We start from the raw sequence: 13,143 nt of genomic DNA, 5'->3' as shown, positions 1-13,143 counted from the left end.
GTGTACAAATGTTCTGCATTAAAGTTGCTACATGGGCTTATGCATGCACATCCATGATTACTACATTTACTTCTCTCACTTCATTTTTTTTCCTTTGGATTTCAGGCTTTAAAATATTTATGCTAGCAGAATTTTGCAAATACTTCCAAGTTTGAATCTTTGAGATTATTGCTCTTCCCAAAAAAGATGCGATCAGTGCCAACACAGCTCACAGATGACTGGATGTTTTGAAGTTGGAATTTATCTTTTCTTTTATGGTGATACTGACAGCTCGATATTAAGAATTGAAAAATAATCTTTTCATTTTTCTATTTTTTATCTACCTGTTTGAACTTTGACAAGTTCAATTGGTTTGATTGCTGCTGGATGTATCTTTTTCTACATAAATATTTGTTGAAAAGAAAGGAGAATTTATTCCATTTTCTGTGTAAAGCACTGCCTGCTTATTATCCCAGCAATCATTATTGCAGATTTACAGTATTCTCTAAATTCTGAAAAGTGATTACACGAATACAGTATTTGCATGGTACACTATGCATTAGACCAAATCTCGGTTCTTGCTTCCCTCATTTCCATCTCCCAGTACACCAGGTCTTTGATTTGAACCTGCATGCTACAATTGCTGTTTTAAATTTCTGTAATGGAGATCTCCATAGTACAACAGGCTTCATTCAAATCAGGATACTAACGTGACTTCTGTTAACTAGCTGCAAACACCTCTGACAGCTCCTTGGTTCGCTGCAAGCCACGCTGCCGTGGGAGATTCCTCCTTACAAGTTACGCCGGTGTTCTGCGCTCTACCACCTGCTAGTGATGGCTCCGTGCACGCCGGGGTCCATTGTCCCTTATGCCATCCTCTGGAGGTGGCAGGGCTGAGCCTAACGATGTAGTGCCAACCATTTGGTGTTTGCTTGCTGTGATAATACTGTTCCATAAAGCAGTGTCTTTTGGTATTAGGTCTCCTCAATTTAACAACAGCAAAGAAACAAGACAGCTCCCTCACTAGAAACAAAATGGAGCTGGGAAAAGCATATTTGGTTAAGTTACAGTACTGCTACTAACCTTAGCTCTGAATATATTGCTTTAGACCTCCTGTCTTCAGTTCATTAGCCAGAACTCTTCTGATACAAGAATGGTTTTGGTATGTTTCTATCTCGCAGACATTGTTTCTGTCAGTTTTGATGTTGTTGCTATGTATAAAATCAAACTGAGTCTTGTTTTACAATCCCAGTGTTGTCTGTGGAATCTGAGCAGTGCAAGAGCTCCATTAGCAATGTTATTCTTCTCTATGGTCACTGTCACACTCAATTTAGCTCCAGTTTTACTTTTTGCCATAAAACAGCATTCATGGTCACAGTAATTCCGTTACCGCAATGATCTGAGAGCCGGTAAAGGACATTAATGAATTAATAAAGTACGTGGCTTAGTTTACAGTCCCCAGAGGACACTTCACTTAAGGTGGGATGACTGCAGGCTGTATGGATAAGTGTCCAGCCCTGGGGTTAACCACAACTCAGTGGGCTGTCTGAGAGTGGTCTGCTTTGGCTGGGCATCGACTCATAAGCCGTCAGGGGCTGGGATTCCTGAAGCGATAGCAGGACAGAGAAGACTGTTTGTTCAGAGGGCTCTGGGAAGGAATTGCAGACTGGACTTTGCTGGTAAGGAGAGCTCTATTGAGGAGCTTTAGGATAAAGCAGTTCCCCAATCCCCAGTAAAATACACTTTCCAAATGTCATAAAACACATGGATTGAAAACAGATGCTCATGGCAATCTGTCTGTCCCTCTAGTGATAGATGAACACTGTTCTGCATGAGAGTCCAGCATTTTGTTTTGCCTCTATGAGAAGATTATCATCTTACTGGCAACCAAAGGGTATGCATCCTGTCCCCTTAGCTGTCTGTGGGTGCCTCTGAGCTCTTGGGTGCTCTGTCACTTTGAATCCCCCGTTGCTTGCAGTAGAAAGGGAAGAGTGAGAATGGCTTGGCCTTTGACCAAGGTTCTGGCTGAAATTAATGATAGCTCAGAGACTGATATGGTAGAAAACTCGTTTTTATAGCTTGTCTTCACCAGGGAGAATAAAGAGAAGTTGGTACAATGATATGACAGGAAGGCATTGTGAAAAACGTCAGGTTATGGATGACTTCTATGAACTGTTACTCTCTTGCTGGGCCTAGAAATAAGACTCACATTAGTATATGATCAGTTGGTCTTCCTATGGGATCAGCAATGACATGGATAAAAGGCAGTCTCCTTGTTATTAAAGGCTTCTATAAGAGGGAATTGTGGGAGAATGGGACATGATGGTGGAGTGCTGGCTTCTCCAGATGTGAAGAGATAGAGTTGTCAGTTGTGTATTGAGCTCACAAAGAGAAACCCTGCAGAAAAGCTGAAGAGGTTGCAGTGATGAATGCAAAATCCTGAATTTCCAAATTGAGAGTCAGCTCCAACCCTTGCTCTAGATATCCTTCCAAGCTTTGATTAATTCACTGATCAGTCCCTCTCTGTTCCTCAGTTGTCCAGCCGTAAAGTCATCCACTCACGTTGTTCTTTTGGTCTTCAGGGTCTTCAACAGCAAAAGCAATGTGACTGTCACTTAAGACAGGAGATATTTTAGGCAACAGAGTGATACTATCTCCTCCTTTTCATTCCCCAAGCACCAACAAAAAACAACGACAAAATCAAACCCCAAAATATACACTTTTCAGAATCTAGAAATCATAGAATTAATGTTCCTGTATGTACATACATTATAATAGTGTTTTTAATCAAGTAATCTTTCCTTCATAAGTCTTCAGCATTATTAAATGCAATGGAAGTCTGTGTCTGAAAATTAAGTTGTATTAGGGAGCCATATGTGGCCTCATCAGTTGTAAAAGTGAGAAAATACATAAAGAGTTGGAGAAATGAAGCACTTCCTTTTTTGGACAGCTAAGTACAAAAACGCACAAAGAAAGGGTCCGAAGGCCATCAGAGTTGGATTTCTGCAGTATACAGATCGATAGACAAAGACATACTTCTGGGGGCTCATTCACCTCTTCCATCTTAAACATGAACGTTACGGTGAATGGTTTGGTGGATGTGTTTGTGCCTCAGCATTGACTACAGAAGAAATCTAAAGGCCTAGGTTTTGATTAGACAACTTTGAGATGGCTCAAGTTGTTTAACTTAAACCTTATCCTAAATGGCAAAGTGACTGTAGATAGTAGAATGTGAACATTCATTTTACAGAAACTATTTTATAGAGAAAGCCATTCCTCAAATCCTATACTCCCTATACCAGGAATTCTCTTTAATTTAATCTGTGGAGCTCTCAGCACCTTGTAGACATTATATTGATGAATGAATAATAAAAACCCAATGTTTCTTTTTCCTGTGAGTTATTATTAGCATAAAGTAGTAATATTTCATGGTAAGTGAATTATTCTTCCTGCTGATTAGCCAGCACAAAAACTTGACAACAAGAACGACTGAGAGATGCATCTTTCAGAACTTCATTCAAAACCAAACTATAACTAAGATTTTTGGGTTTTAAGGATTTTTTTTAATATTGTTTTTCTGTAGAATATGTATAAAATTACTTGGTGGACGAATTCTTAACAGATGGTTACCATTTCAGCCTCAGATGGCAGAAAGCACTAGAACCAAGCAATTACAGAGTTCTTTGATGCAGAACCAGCTGAACAGATTTTAATAATTTCTTCCAAATTGGAGACACCTGGCCCCCCAGAAAGCGCTGCAAGCTGGGTGACGGAGGTGTGCAATAGAAATATATGTCTGATGTCACCAGCAAGTTTTTGGTGACAAAATCATGAAGACCAATAGGAAATAATTTAAAAATTACCTTTTTTGCTTTCTACTATTAATGCAATGAAACATTGCAAATGGCCCAGCAAAATAATTTTAAAATACTCTAAAGCAAGATTGTATTCGTTTGATTTTCCATTACTGCAAATGTTTTACCTCCCTCCAAAGAATGCTGTGCAGGATATGGATACTCAACAACACCAGCTTTTATTACTCACTGTTATAAAGCTCATGGGCCTAATCCGGAAAGGATCAGAAAGCACATGTAAAATGTTACTTTGTCCTACTTACTCTTATTCTATTTTCTTGGTGTAATTCCTGCCTTTGGAAGATTTAAAAATATTCCCCTACATGCAATACATGCCTAAGAGAAGCCATTAGGCCAAGCCCACTGGTATGACACTTCTGTGGCAGCTGTCCTGCACAGAGAGGAAAGGAAAGAGGCAGCCTAAGTTATTGCTAAGATTTAGCTTTATCTGCATCACCGCCAAATTTTCCATTCTTTTCTCATTCATTCAACCTTCTCTGATATCATAACGTCATGTCTATCTCATGCTTAGCAAAGCCCTGTCACAATCCTGTCCGTGTCTCTAGGACAAGTGATCTGAAGCAAGTTACTTGCATGGCTCTGGCATGTGATATTAGTACAATGTGTGGGACAAGTACTCTGCAGGGCATCTGGTAAATCAGCCTGCTCTGCTGGCTAACAGCTCTGGTCTAATGACCCAATAGTGCTTGATGAAGTTGAGAATTTATGAAGGAATTGTATAATGTGGCTGCTGGACTTCATAATCCAGGAGTTCCCCTCCAATCCTGTGGTCCAGCTTTCCTTAAGGCTTCTCTGTTTCTTGGTATAATGCATTAAATAAGGTAATTGTGCACGTGTTTCTAGAATACCAGGTATTCTCCGGAGTTTGAAATGTGAATGTAGGTGCATAGGAGTGAGTGTGCAAAATGTTAAATATTCCAAGTAAATCTGATTAATTACTTTCATAAATTTAACTGCGATCACTGAACCTATCTTTGTTGCGTTTACTAATTCCCTATGTGCTAAAGAAACCACTGTCTTACAAATAATGTACACTCCTTCAATCCAGCACCAGAATAGCATTACTGAAGACCTCATGTTTTCTAAAAAGGAACAAAAGACCTGACTAAAATAACCTTGGTTTTCTCAGATGACAGTATTTTGAACTGTAGTGAAATGTAGTAAGGAGAAGTGGGGGGGAAGAAATGTTGTGATTTTCTTTGTGAAGGATATCTCTTAGCGCAAGCTGAACATTTAAATGGCTAAAGCTTGCATCCCAAGGCTTTTTCTAAGTATGCAGAATGGCCAAGATAATGCATTTTGTAGCTTGGCCAAGATAATGCATTTTCTAACTTGGCTACTTTTATGTGTTTAGAATCAGATTTCATTTTCATGAAAATCAAAATCAGAAAAGCTCTCTGTGCATAAGATACACAAACTCAGTACAGACTTCACACATCCTTCTGGTTTTCCTTGTCTAAATTGTATTTGACTGATTTATGTTATGTTATCATATACAATAGCTTTTTACAATGCATATCTGGCAAAGTTATCCATAAAATTGAATACAATAAACATTATAATGCAATAATACAGTTTTGGTTTGAGATTTGGGAATTACTTCCATTTAAGTGGACTGCTTTTCACAATACGATCCATTCAATTGCATGCTTTTCCTATTCATTGGAACAACCTCAGTAACACAGTAGATTTGTGCTCCGTGCATTGTAACTTAATTTGATCTTTTTGTTTCTTACAAAAAGAAATCAGTATAATCAAATGTATTTGTGACCATATTTACTGTCAGAACAAAGCGAGAGCAAGCAAGCACCTCATTTCATTCCAATGTCTTGTAGGATACTTTCATATAACAGCCAAAATGCATAAAAATATTTAAGCACTGTTACACTGCAGTCTATTTTTCAGACTGTTTTTCACCTTCACTGTAAACAGACAAACAAAACATCAGGAAAACTGACCGGAAAAGCCACTTGTTCTAGTCCTCCTCAATCCTTAAAACTCTTCCTCAGTGTCGGCTACCTTGTTGTTTAATGCTTTTATTTCATCCCTGCAATTTCTGTAAAGTAAGTTAAAGTGTTTTGGTTCTGTTCCCAGGACTGGACATTTTAAGACTGCGGGATGGCAAGACGCTGATGATGCCAGCCATTCTGGGATCTGACTAAGTGCCATGATGCTACAAAAGCAGGGATTTAAAGGTGAACGCCTGCACTTCCTGATGGAGAAGATAGCGGGGTTGAAAGGAAAGCATTTGAAAATGCCCATTAAGAGAGAAAGGTCTATGAAGCAATTGGTGATTTTTTCTGCGACTGAGCTGTAGTTAATGGTGCATATAAGTGGAAAGAATGTGCAGCCTTTAGCTTTCTGCTTGAAGCACAGCTTCACTCAAAAAAAAGCAGTGAAGGATGGAGGAGCTGAAAAAGAAACTTCTTTGTGCCTTTGCAGCACCTCAGATTGGTAAAGATAATTGGGAAATGGTAGCTCTAGACAGGTGCCAGGCATCAAGGTGGAGGAGGAAGACTTATGCCTTAATTAGGAAATACAGTGGCAGTTGCCATTGTGTATTGACAGGCAGTTCCTATGAAAATAAGAGCAACTGCTTGTGAAATCAGACAATGTTAATCGCTTCAACCTAGAGAAAAGAGATAAGTAAAAAATATGTAAAGTTAAAGATACTTGCATTTTTATTATGGTACCTTGTAACAGACACTGACTGGCAAATATAATGAATTCTGATTTAATTTGAAAGAACTGAAATAATTACTAAGGAACGTCTATTAGATCACATTATAATATGGAAAAATCAATGGTATGTTTAATTCTAGGACAGCATTTATATAAGATCATGGCATGAGCTATTAATCTGCACAATTATAGGCATGTTTAATTTCACCTATCTGTTATCATATTGATTCCTATTTTCCATCAGTGATTTTGTACACCACTAAAACAATCTGACATGGATTCATGCCGTGTAATTGTTGAAATTTGTCTGAAATGACTGAGTTTGTAGATAATTACCCAGGACTCTCTTGAAGACAGGAAATATACCTTCCATCCCTTCACATTTTGAGCTCGGCATTTTCAAGGTGGATGTAGTGGTGGTCTGTTTCCAGATCCTGCACAGCTGTGTTGAGATCGGTGTGTGGTTGTCATCGAAAGATGGCTGTATGACGGCAGGAGTTCATCCACGTTACACAACTCACTAGGCTGGGACCTTGGTAATGGTCATTAGTGCCAATATAGTGGGATACAATATTTGACCTGCTGGATACAAGCGAAATTAAAACTATGGTAACTGGTGTCCTCCAGGAACTTAGCAGGGAGTGATTATTCATCCATACAGTAATCATGAAATGAAACACTACTGGTCAAGCAATGTGCTTTGATTTTTATTGTGGTATTTCTATCATTATAGTTGTCGTGGTTGTGGAAAATTCTTCTCTCAGTCTCTATTCATCTTCTGATTCTCATGTAAATCCATCCTGAAATTGCTGTTTAAACTGTTTACTTGTTTTGCTTTCCTAGTCAGGTTTTCTGAGTTACAGTACTATTTCAGTTGTCGTTATTTATCAATAAGGGAAGCCAATCTTCTGTGGTAGAAGGGTTACATTAAAGTCTCTTACAAGATCATACAGACCCTCATTCTGACTGCAAGAATCACTGATTATAGACTGAGGTGAAGATCAAGTCCCGTGTTACTTCTGGGTGCCCTTTATTCTTTTGGGTGTTAGCATTTATATGTGTAGGTCTCCTGCCTTCTGTGTGGTTATGATACGTGATTGAGAAATACTTTCCGTCCATGTGGTTTTGGGTCTCTTTGTTTTCTACTTTCTTTGTTGGAAATGGTGCTCTTTTTTCATTATTTTTCTTGATTCCTAATTGCTGAGCACTGCTTGATCTGTCTGCTGTCACAGTGTGTTTGCTCAGAATCAAGACAAGAGAGCTTGATGTGCTAAGACCAGACAGCCCATTGACTCCACTTCCACCAACTCCACCTTCTTTGCTAGGGCCAAACCCAGATGTAGCAGAATAAATTTCAGAACAGAAAAAACATGTAGTGATATACTCAGTCAGTAATTTAGTCATTCTAAAATATTCTTCCAGACTCCAATATTTTATGGCTCAAGAACTTCCTGAGCTTGTAGCTGTGTGTCTGAATACAATGATCATCAAAAGAAGAGGGAAAATACATTATTAGTTTTTGCCTAGTAACATTACAATAAAACCACATTGCCAAAGTGAAATGTATGCATTTCACACCGTGCTCTTAACAAGGGCTTAGGTAGATGAATCTAGCCATGGCAATAAAGATGGCGGCAGGCTACTGCTATGGGCCCTGGTCTTCTGCTGTAAATTACTGACACCATAGCATGGGCAGCAGAAGAGAAGATATTCAACACAACTCTGATACTCTGTTAGCACCTTTTCTGAAGCTGCCTTCTGTGATTCGATGTAACTGTGAGCTGTGATGGCTGAGGAGGGGGCAGACTGAGTTTTCAGACACATCTGCTATCTCCATGATGTTTTTCAGCACAGGATCAGTTAGGAGAGTGGAGTGTGATGATGGCTTAATGCTGCTGCCTAATCCAAGGAAGCCCTAACTTCCAAAGTAGGAGACGCAGGCTCAAAAGCACTCTTGATGTGAGCTCGTGCATCCAACTTGAGCTAAGCTGGATGAAAGAACAAACATCTGGATTCTCACTCCTATGAGCTTAGGCCTCTTGGAGACCTCTAGTCACCTTATGAAATTTTCAGCAGCCCAAACAGTGATGATAAACTTCAGTAAAAACATATCTGTTACTTATTGGCATTTAAAACAGCTAGCGAGCATTATTTGGCAGTAAATCTACTGTGTTTCAACAGTAAACATGTTTTAGTAAATAACACATGCTTGTAAAACATCTGTGTACTACACAAATTTAAAGGCTAAAGGAGTTGTTAAAAAAAGGCATGACCTTAATAAAAACCATTTTATGTCCAAATCCCTAATTAAACTGCTGTAGCCAATTTAGCATAACTTCAAACTCTTCCTGCCATGCCTTCTTTTACAGCTGTATCACATTCCACCATAAAAGGAAAATCTCTGTTGATAGTGTTTGATATTCTTTTGCCTACTGGAGCCAAGCACAACTAAATCATATTTTCGTTATATTTCACATTCTGCTTACTAATATTTGTACTATGTGACTAAGTTTCACTAGAAAAACAGTCAGTGTACCCAGCAACAGAAGGAGAATGGAAAGGAGAGTAAATTAAAAAGCTTGTTTCAATAGTGTAATTTATATAGACTAAAACAATGTAAATCTTACACTGCCATGCTATAGCTGGTTTCTCAGAAGAGCACCTACGGGTGTCCACTGCAGCACAAAATGATAATATTTGTATAGGTTTCTTCAACTCTGGCCTTAGCTATAAATATTTCAATAAATTTTCATTTAAAATAGATTTATAGCTTTCACGTCTTGTTTCCATGACCTTCCCAATTCGGTCACGCTTTTGTCTCCTCTTTATATAAATGCCTTGGGTCATTTGCTTATTTTAATCTGCATGGAATAATTTTATCTCAGCCTATTTAGATAGAGTCGAACTTTTTAAGAAAAGTAATCTATAAATTCCACGTGGAACCAACAGGGAGGAACCAGTTGGTACAAAAAAAATCTGCCTACTTCTGTTACCAGGTGGCACTTTGAAACTCCAATATGGTTTAGGCATTTATTCCTTGGAGTTTTGAAAGACAGGTGATAGTATTTGGGCTTCTCGTGGGCATTTCAGTTGGACAGGCTAAATATAAGACATGGCTGGCAGTTATTCAGATGGGATTATAACCTGGACAAGCATTTGTTGAGACAGGCAAAAGATATTTTGGTTCTTGTTCTGATACTGTCACTGATTTGCTGTCTTGCTCTGAAAAGCTCATGCCATCTCTGTATTGGTTCCTTTTCTATTTTTTGCCTGTCTCGGCTTTTTTTAAAATGTCTCTTTTTTTTTTTTTTTTTTTTTTTTTACCTCATCAGGGTTGGGACTGTCACATTCTCTCAAATGGTGAAGTACCTCACATAACCCTGTCCCATTCCCCAAACAGGATCAGCACTGTTCCTGCAGTACCATATGTAAACATCTGCAAATTCTCAAAGTTAATGTTCAGGGATCCAAAAGTATTAAAAATTGTTTGTCAAGTCAGTCATTCTGAACTAGTATTTCCTTGGGAATTTTCAAAAGGTATTTGTTACATTACAGCACAACATCCAGTCATCATGACACCCACAAACTGGCAATCATTAGAAAATAGTCCCTTCTTATAGAATCATAGAATGGTTCGGGTTGGAAGGGACCTTAAAGATCACCTAGTTCCAACCCCCTGCCATGGGCAGGGACACCTCCCACTAGACCAGGCTGCTCAAAGCCCCATCCAGCCTGGCCTTGAACACTTCCAGGGATGGGGCAGAGTCCTCAACAGAAGGGTCTCTGAGGCTTCTGCTGGGTAAGGGAAAGAACCAACAAAGAACACGCACAGATACACAGTGCTAAATTCTGGGCAATTCTGGATAATTCTTCGTATTAAGCAGGTTATGCTTGCTTACAGAATTGCCTGGGTCAACATTTCAGGAAAAGACGGTACCCTAAATGGAAAACAACTGGGGCATTCTGATATTCAAACCGATGATTCAAATATCAATTGAAGTAAAAATACACATCCCCAATCGTTTGTCAAGAAGATCCTGCTGTTCCGAGCGTCATACTGAATGGTCAACAGATGTACAGAAGACAGGAAAGATCACGAGATTTTCCTGTTTTAATGGCATTTTCAGAGAACCCCACAAATTTTTTTTTCTGGTGTAAAATGATTTCCCAGCCAAGCACAACTTTAAAGCTGTATAAAGTTACAGAGTGTGTCAGTAGATTTAAAGACAGCCCATCACAAGTTATGCTTGGACTGAAAAAATCAGCTAGTTTTATAAAGAATTTGTGCCCCTCAGAAGTTATGATTAGATTAAATTCAGGCTTATTTTCCCCTCTGAACTGCCCTGAAGAACTCCCTTAAATTTCCCAGAAGATGTGTGAGGTGGCTCTGACACCAAATCTGTCACTTTCATCAAAATGAGTTGTTACAGATGGAGCATGGAGAAAACACTTTACTGATCCTACCAGTAATTTCATTAACCAATCGGTCCCCTGAAAGCGAGATTCAGTGGAACAGAATGGCTTCTGCTCAAGAGAATGTAATAACCAATAGAGCCTGGGCACCAGGGCCCTCGTTAGATATTTGGCTGTTCAGGTGGCTGTGTTGGAAGCAATTTAGCACATAGGAAATGCAATTGCTTCGCAGCACACCAGCAGTGGAGGCACATGGTTTTGCATGTTTTAAACTTTGGGTTCGAATGCCTCACCGTTTTTCCAGCCCTCGTGTGCTCCTCCTACAGGAAACACTTTAGGAGCAGAGGCTGGGACCAGTTTGACATCTGTCCAGAATTCCCTGTGCTAATAATATTTTATTACAATTTAGAGAATTTACAGCAAGTTTCCTGGTACATAACTGCCCGACACAAGTGGACACCAGACTGCAATAATGCACTACTATAACGTTTTTAGTAAATTGGATCCTATATGGTGGCTATTACATTTTAATTACTATGATTATTTTACGGGTATTTCAAACATAAAATGTGTCATCTCAACTGTGTTATTTATTGCTTAATTGCAATAACAAAGCCTTACTTATTTTTCTATCTTGGAAGAAAATCCTCCTCCATGCCCTCCTAAAATTTGCACATTTATATAGAAATCACTACTCACAGTGTAACTGTATCTTAAAATATTGGCCAGCTGGCTGTGACTGATCTCTTGTCTCTGTAAGAGAAAAAACAGTCGGTGACTCAAATGCAGACACATTGCTATTATAGACTAGATTAAAAAAATCTCTCTTACTTTTCATTTACCACTGTACAAAGAAAAAATACATATTATAAGGCATTATGACATCCAGATAATAATAAAATGGATTTTACAAGGACATACTCTCTTTATTAATAGTTCTGGGTAAAATGTAATTATTTGTTTACCACTATGCCATATTTAGTATTACCATAATTCATTACCTATAGAAGGAAAGAATAATATATAAAAAACTCATACTAGGTAGCATAACTCTGATTAGATGCCTACATGCTCTAAAATAGCAAGAGTCATAGCCTGTTTTGGCAACCATGGTTCGCTAGATGAAAACAAGAAAAGTTAAGTACAACAGATCCAGTATCTCGGGGGGATATAGCAAAGGTTATTTTATGCCATTTCATACTGAAACATAGCATGTGAGTGGCTTTTATGCATGTTTGGAAGAGACCATGGTCTGGGTTAGTAAGTACCACAGCAGGTGTAGCTGTGATATGGCTGCTAATGTGTGCATCGCCTTTGGGGAAGAGGGTTTGCATTGTAAAGAAATGCTTGAGTAAGTGTTTGAATGCCGTTCCTTAGCGTTTGAATATTGGTATTACAAATACAAACCCACCCCTTATTCATATAATTTATGGGTTTTCTTTGTAGTGCTTAGAGGCAGAACTGTATTCTTACAGGACAGAAAGGAAAAAAAAATATGAAAACCAAAAGGGTTAAAGCATTTATCCAGTGCTCTATTTACAGCTGTGACTCTAAATATTTACCTCCAGTTACACTGCTTATAGAATGAAGCATGGTTCTTCTCACATCCTCGAGGTTTTCAAGCTATTGTCATATACTACGTCAAAACTATAGAAATAAAACCTTTCCCAGCTCTTTCCTGCCCAAATGAATTTGAGAAACTCAGATGTATTATTAAACATTAATTCTTCTCCTTGTGGTGATTTTTTAAAAAAACTATTTCCGTGTTTTTGCATTAAGATTTTTTAAATTGCAGAAGTAGATAGTTATATAATTAAGCTTCGACTGGGTGAGTGTGTACCTACAGTAAGAACATTCTATTATATTGCTTTTGGTTTTGGGCACGTGTTGCTGTTCTTGAGTCACTGCTATACATAGTTGGAGTTTCAGACAGATAACCTTAGTTTTAAGGTATCAGTGCTGCACCAACAACATGTTGACTATATGGCCACACTTCACATGAGCAGCAACAATGAAGACAGTTTTTTCATGTATTTAAAGTTGAGTATGATTATAAAAGGTTTGTTGCATCAGCCACCTAACACTATCACCAATCATATTTCAAAAAATATTGCTGAACTTTTCTAGTCCTTATCTGTTCTCTTAGAGGAACTTAATTCTTAGGAAGGCCTTCTAGTTGGAGATCCGGCTACTG

At 38.4% G+C, this 13,143-nt stretch overlaps 1 protein-coding gene across 1 annotated transcript in view; it reads left to right on the top strand.

The window, feature by feature from the left end:
- OXR1 (oxidation resistance 1) overlaps window positions 1-9,652 on the top strand; it is a 372,567-nt gene extending 362,915 nt beyond the window's left edge. The window contains exon 16 of the mRNA XM_054193058.1: window positions 5,949-9,652. Within this exon, the coding sequence (XP_054049033.1) occupies window positions 5,949-6,012 (64 nt within the window). The 3' untranslated portion in view covers window positions 6,013-9,652. The remainder of the gene's footprint in view (window positions 1-5,948) is intronic.
- The last annotated feature ends 3,491 nt before the right edge of the window (window positions 9,653-13,143 follow it).

Source organism: Rissa tridactyla, chromosome 2 (genome assembly GCF_028500815.1).
Source record: "Rissa tridactyla isolate bRisTri1 chromosome 2, bRisTri1.patW.cur.20221130, whole genome shotgun sequence".
Classification (NCBI taxonomy): domain Eukaryota; kingdom Metazoa; phylum Chordata; class Aves; order Charadriiformes; family Laridae; genus Rissa; species Rissa tridactyla.
The sequence above is the reverse complement of the archived record's forward strand: the minus strand, read 5'-3'. Positions and strand labels throughout refer to the sequence as shown.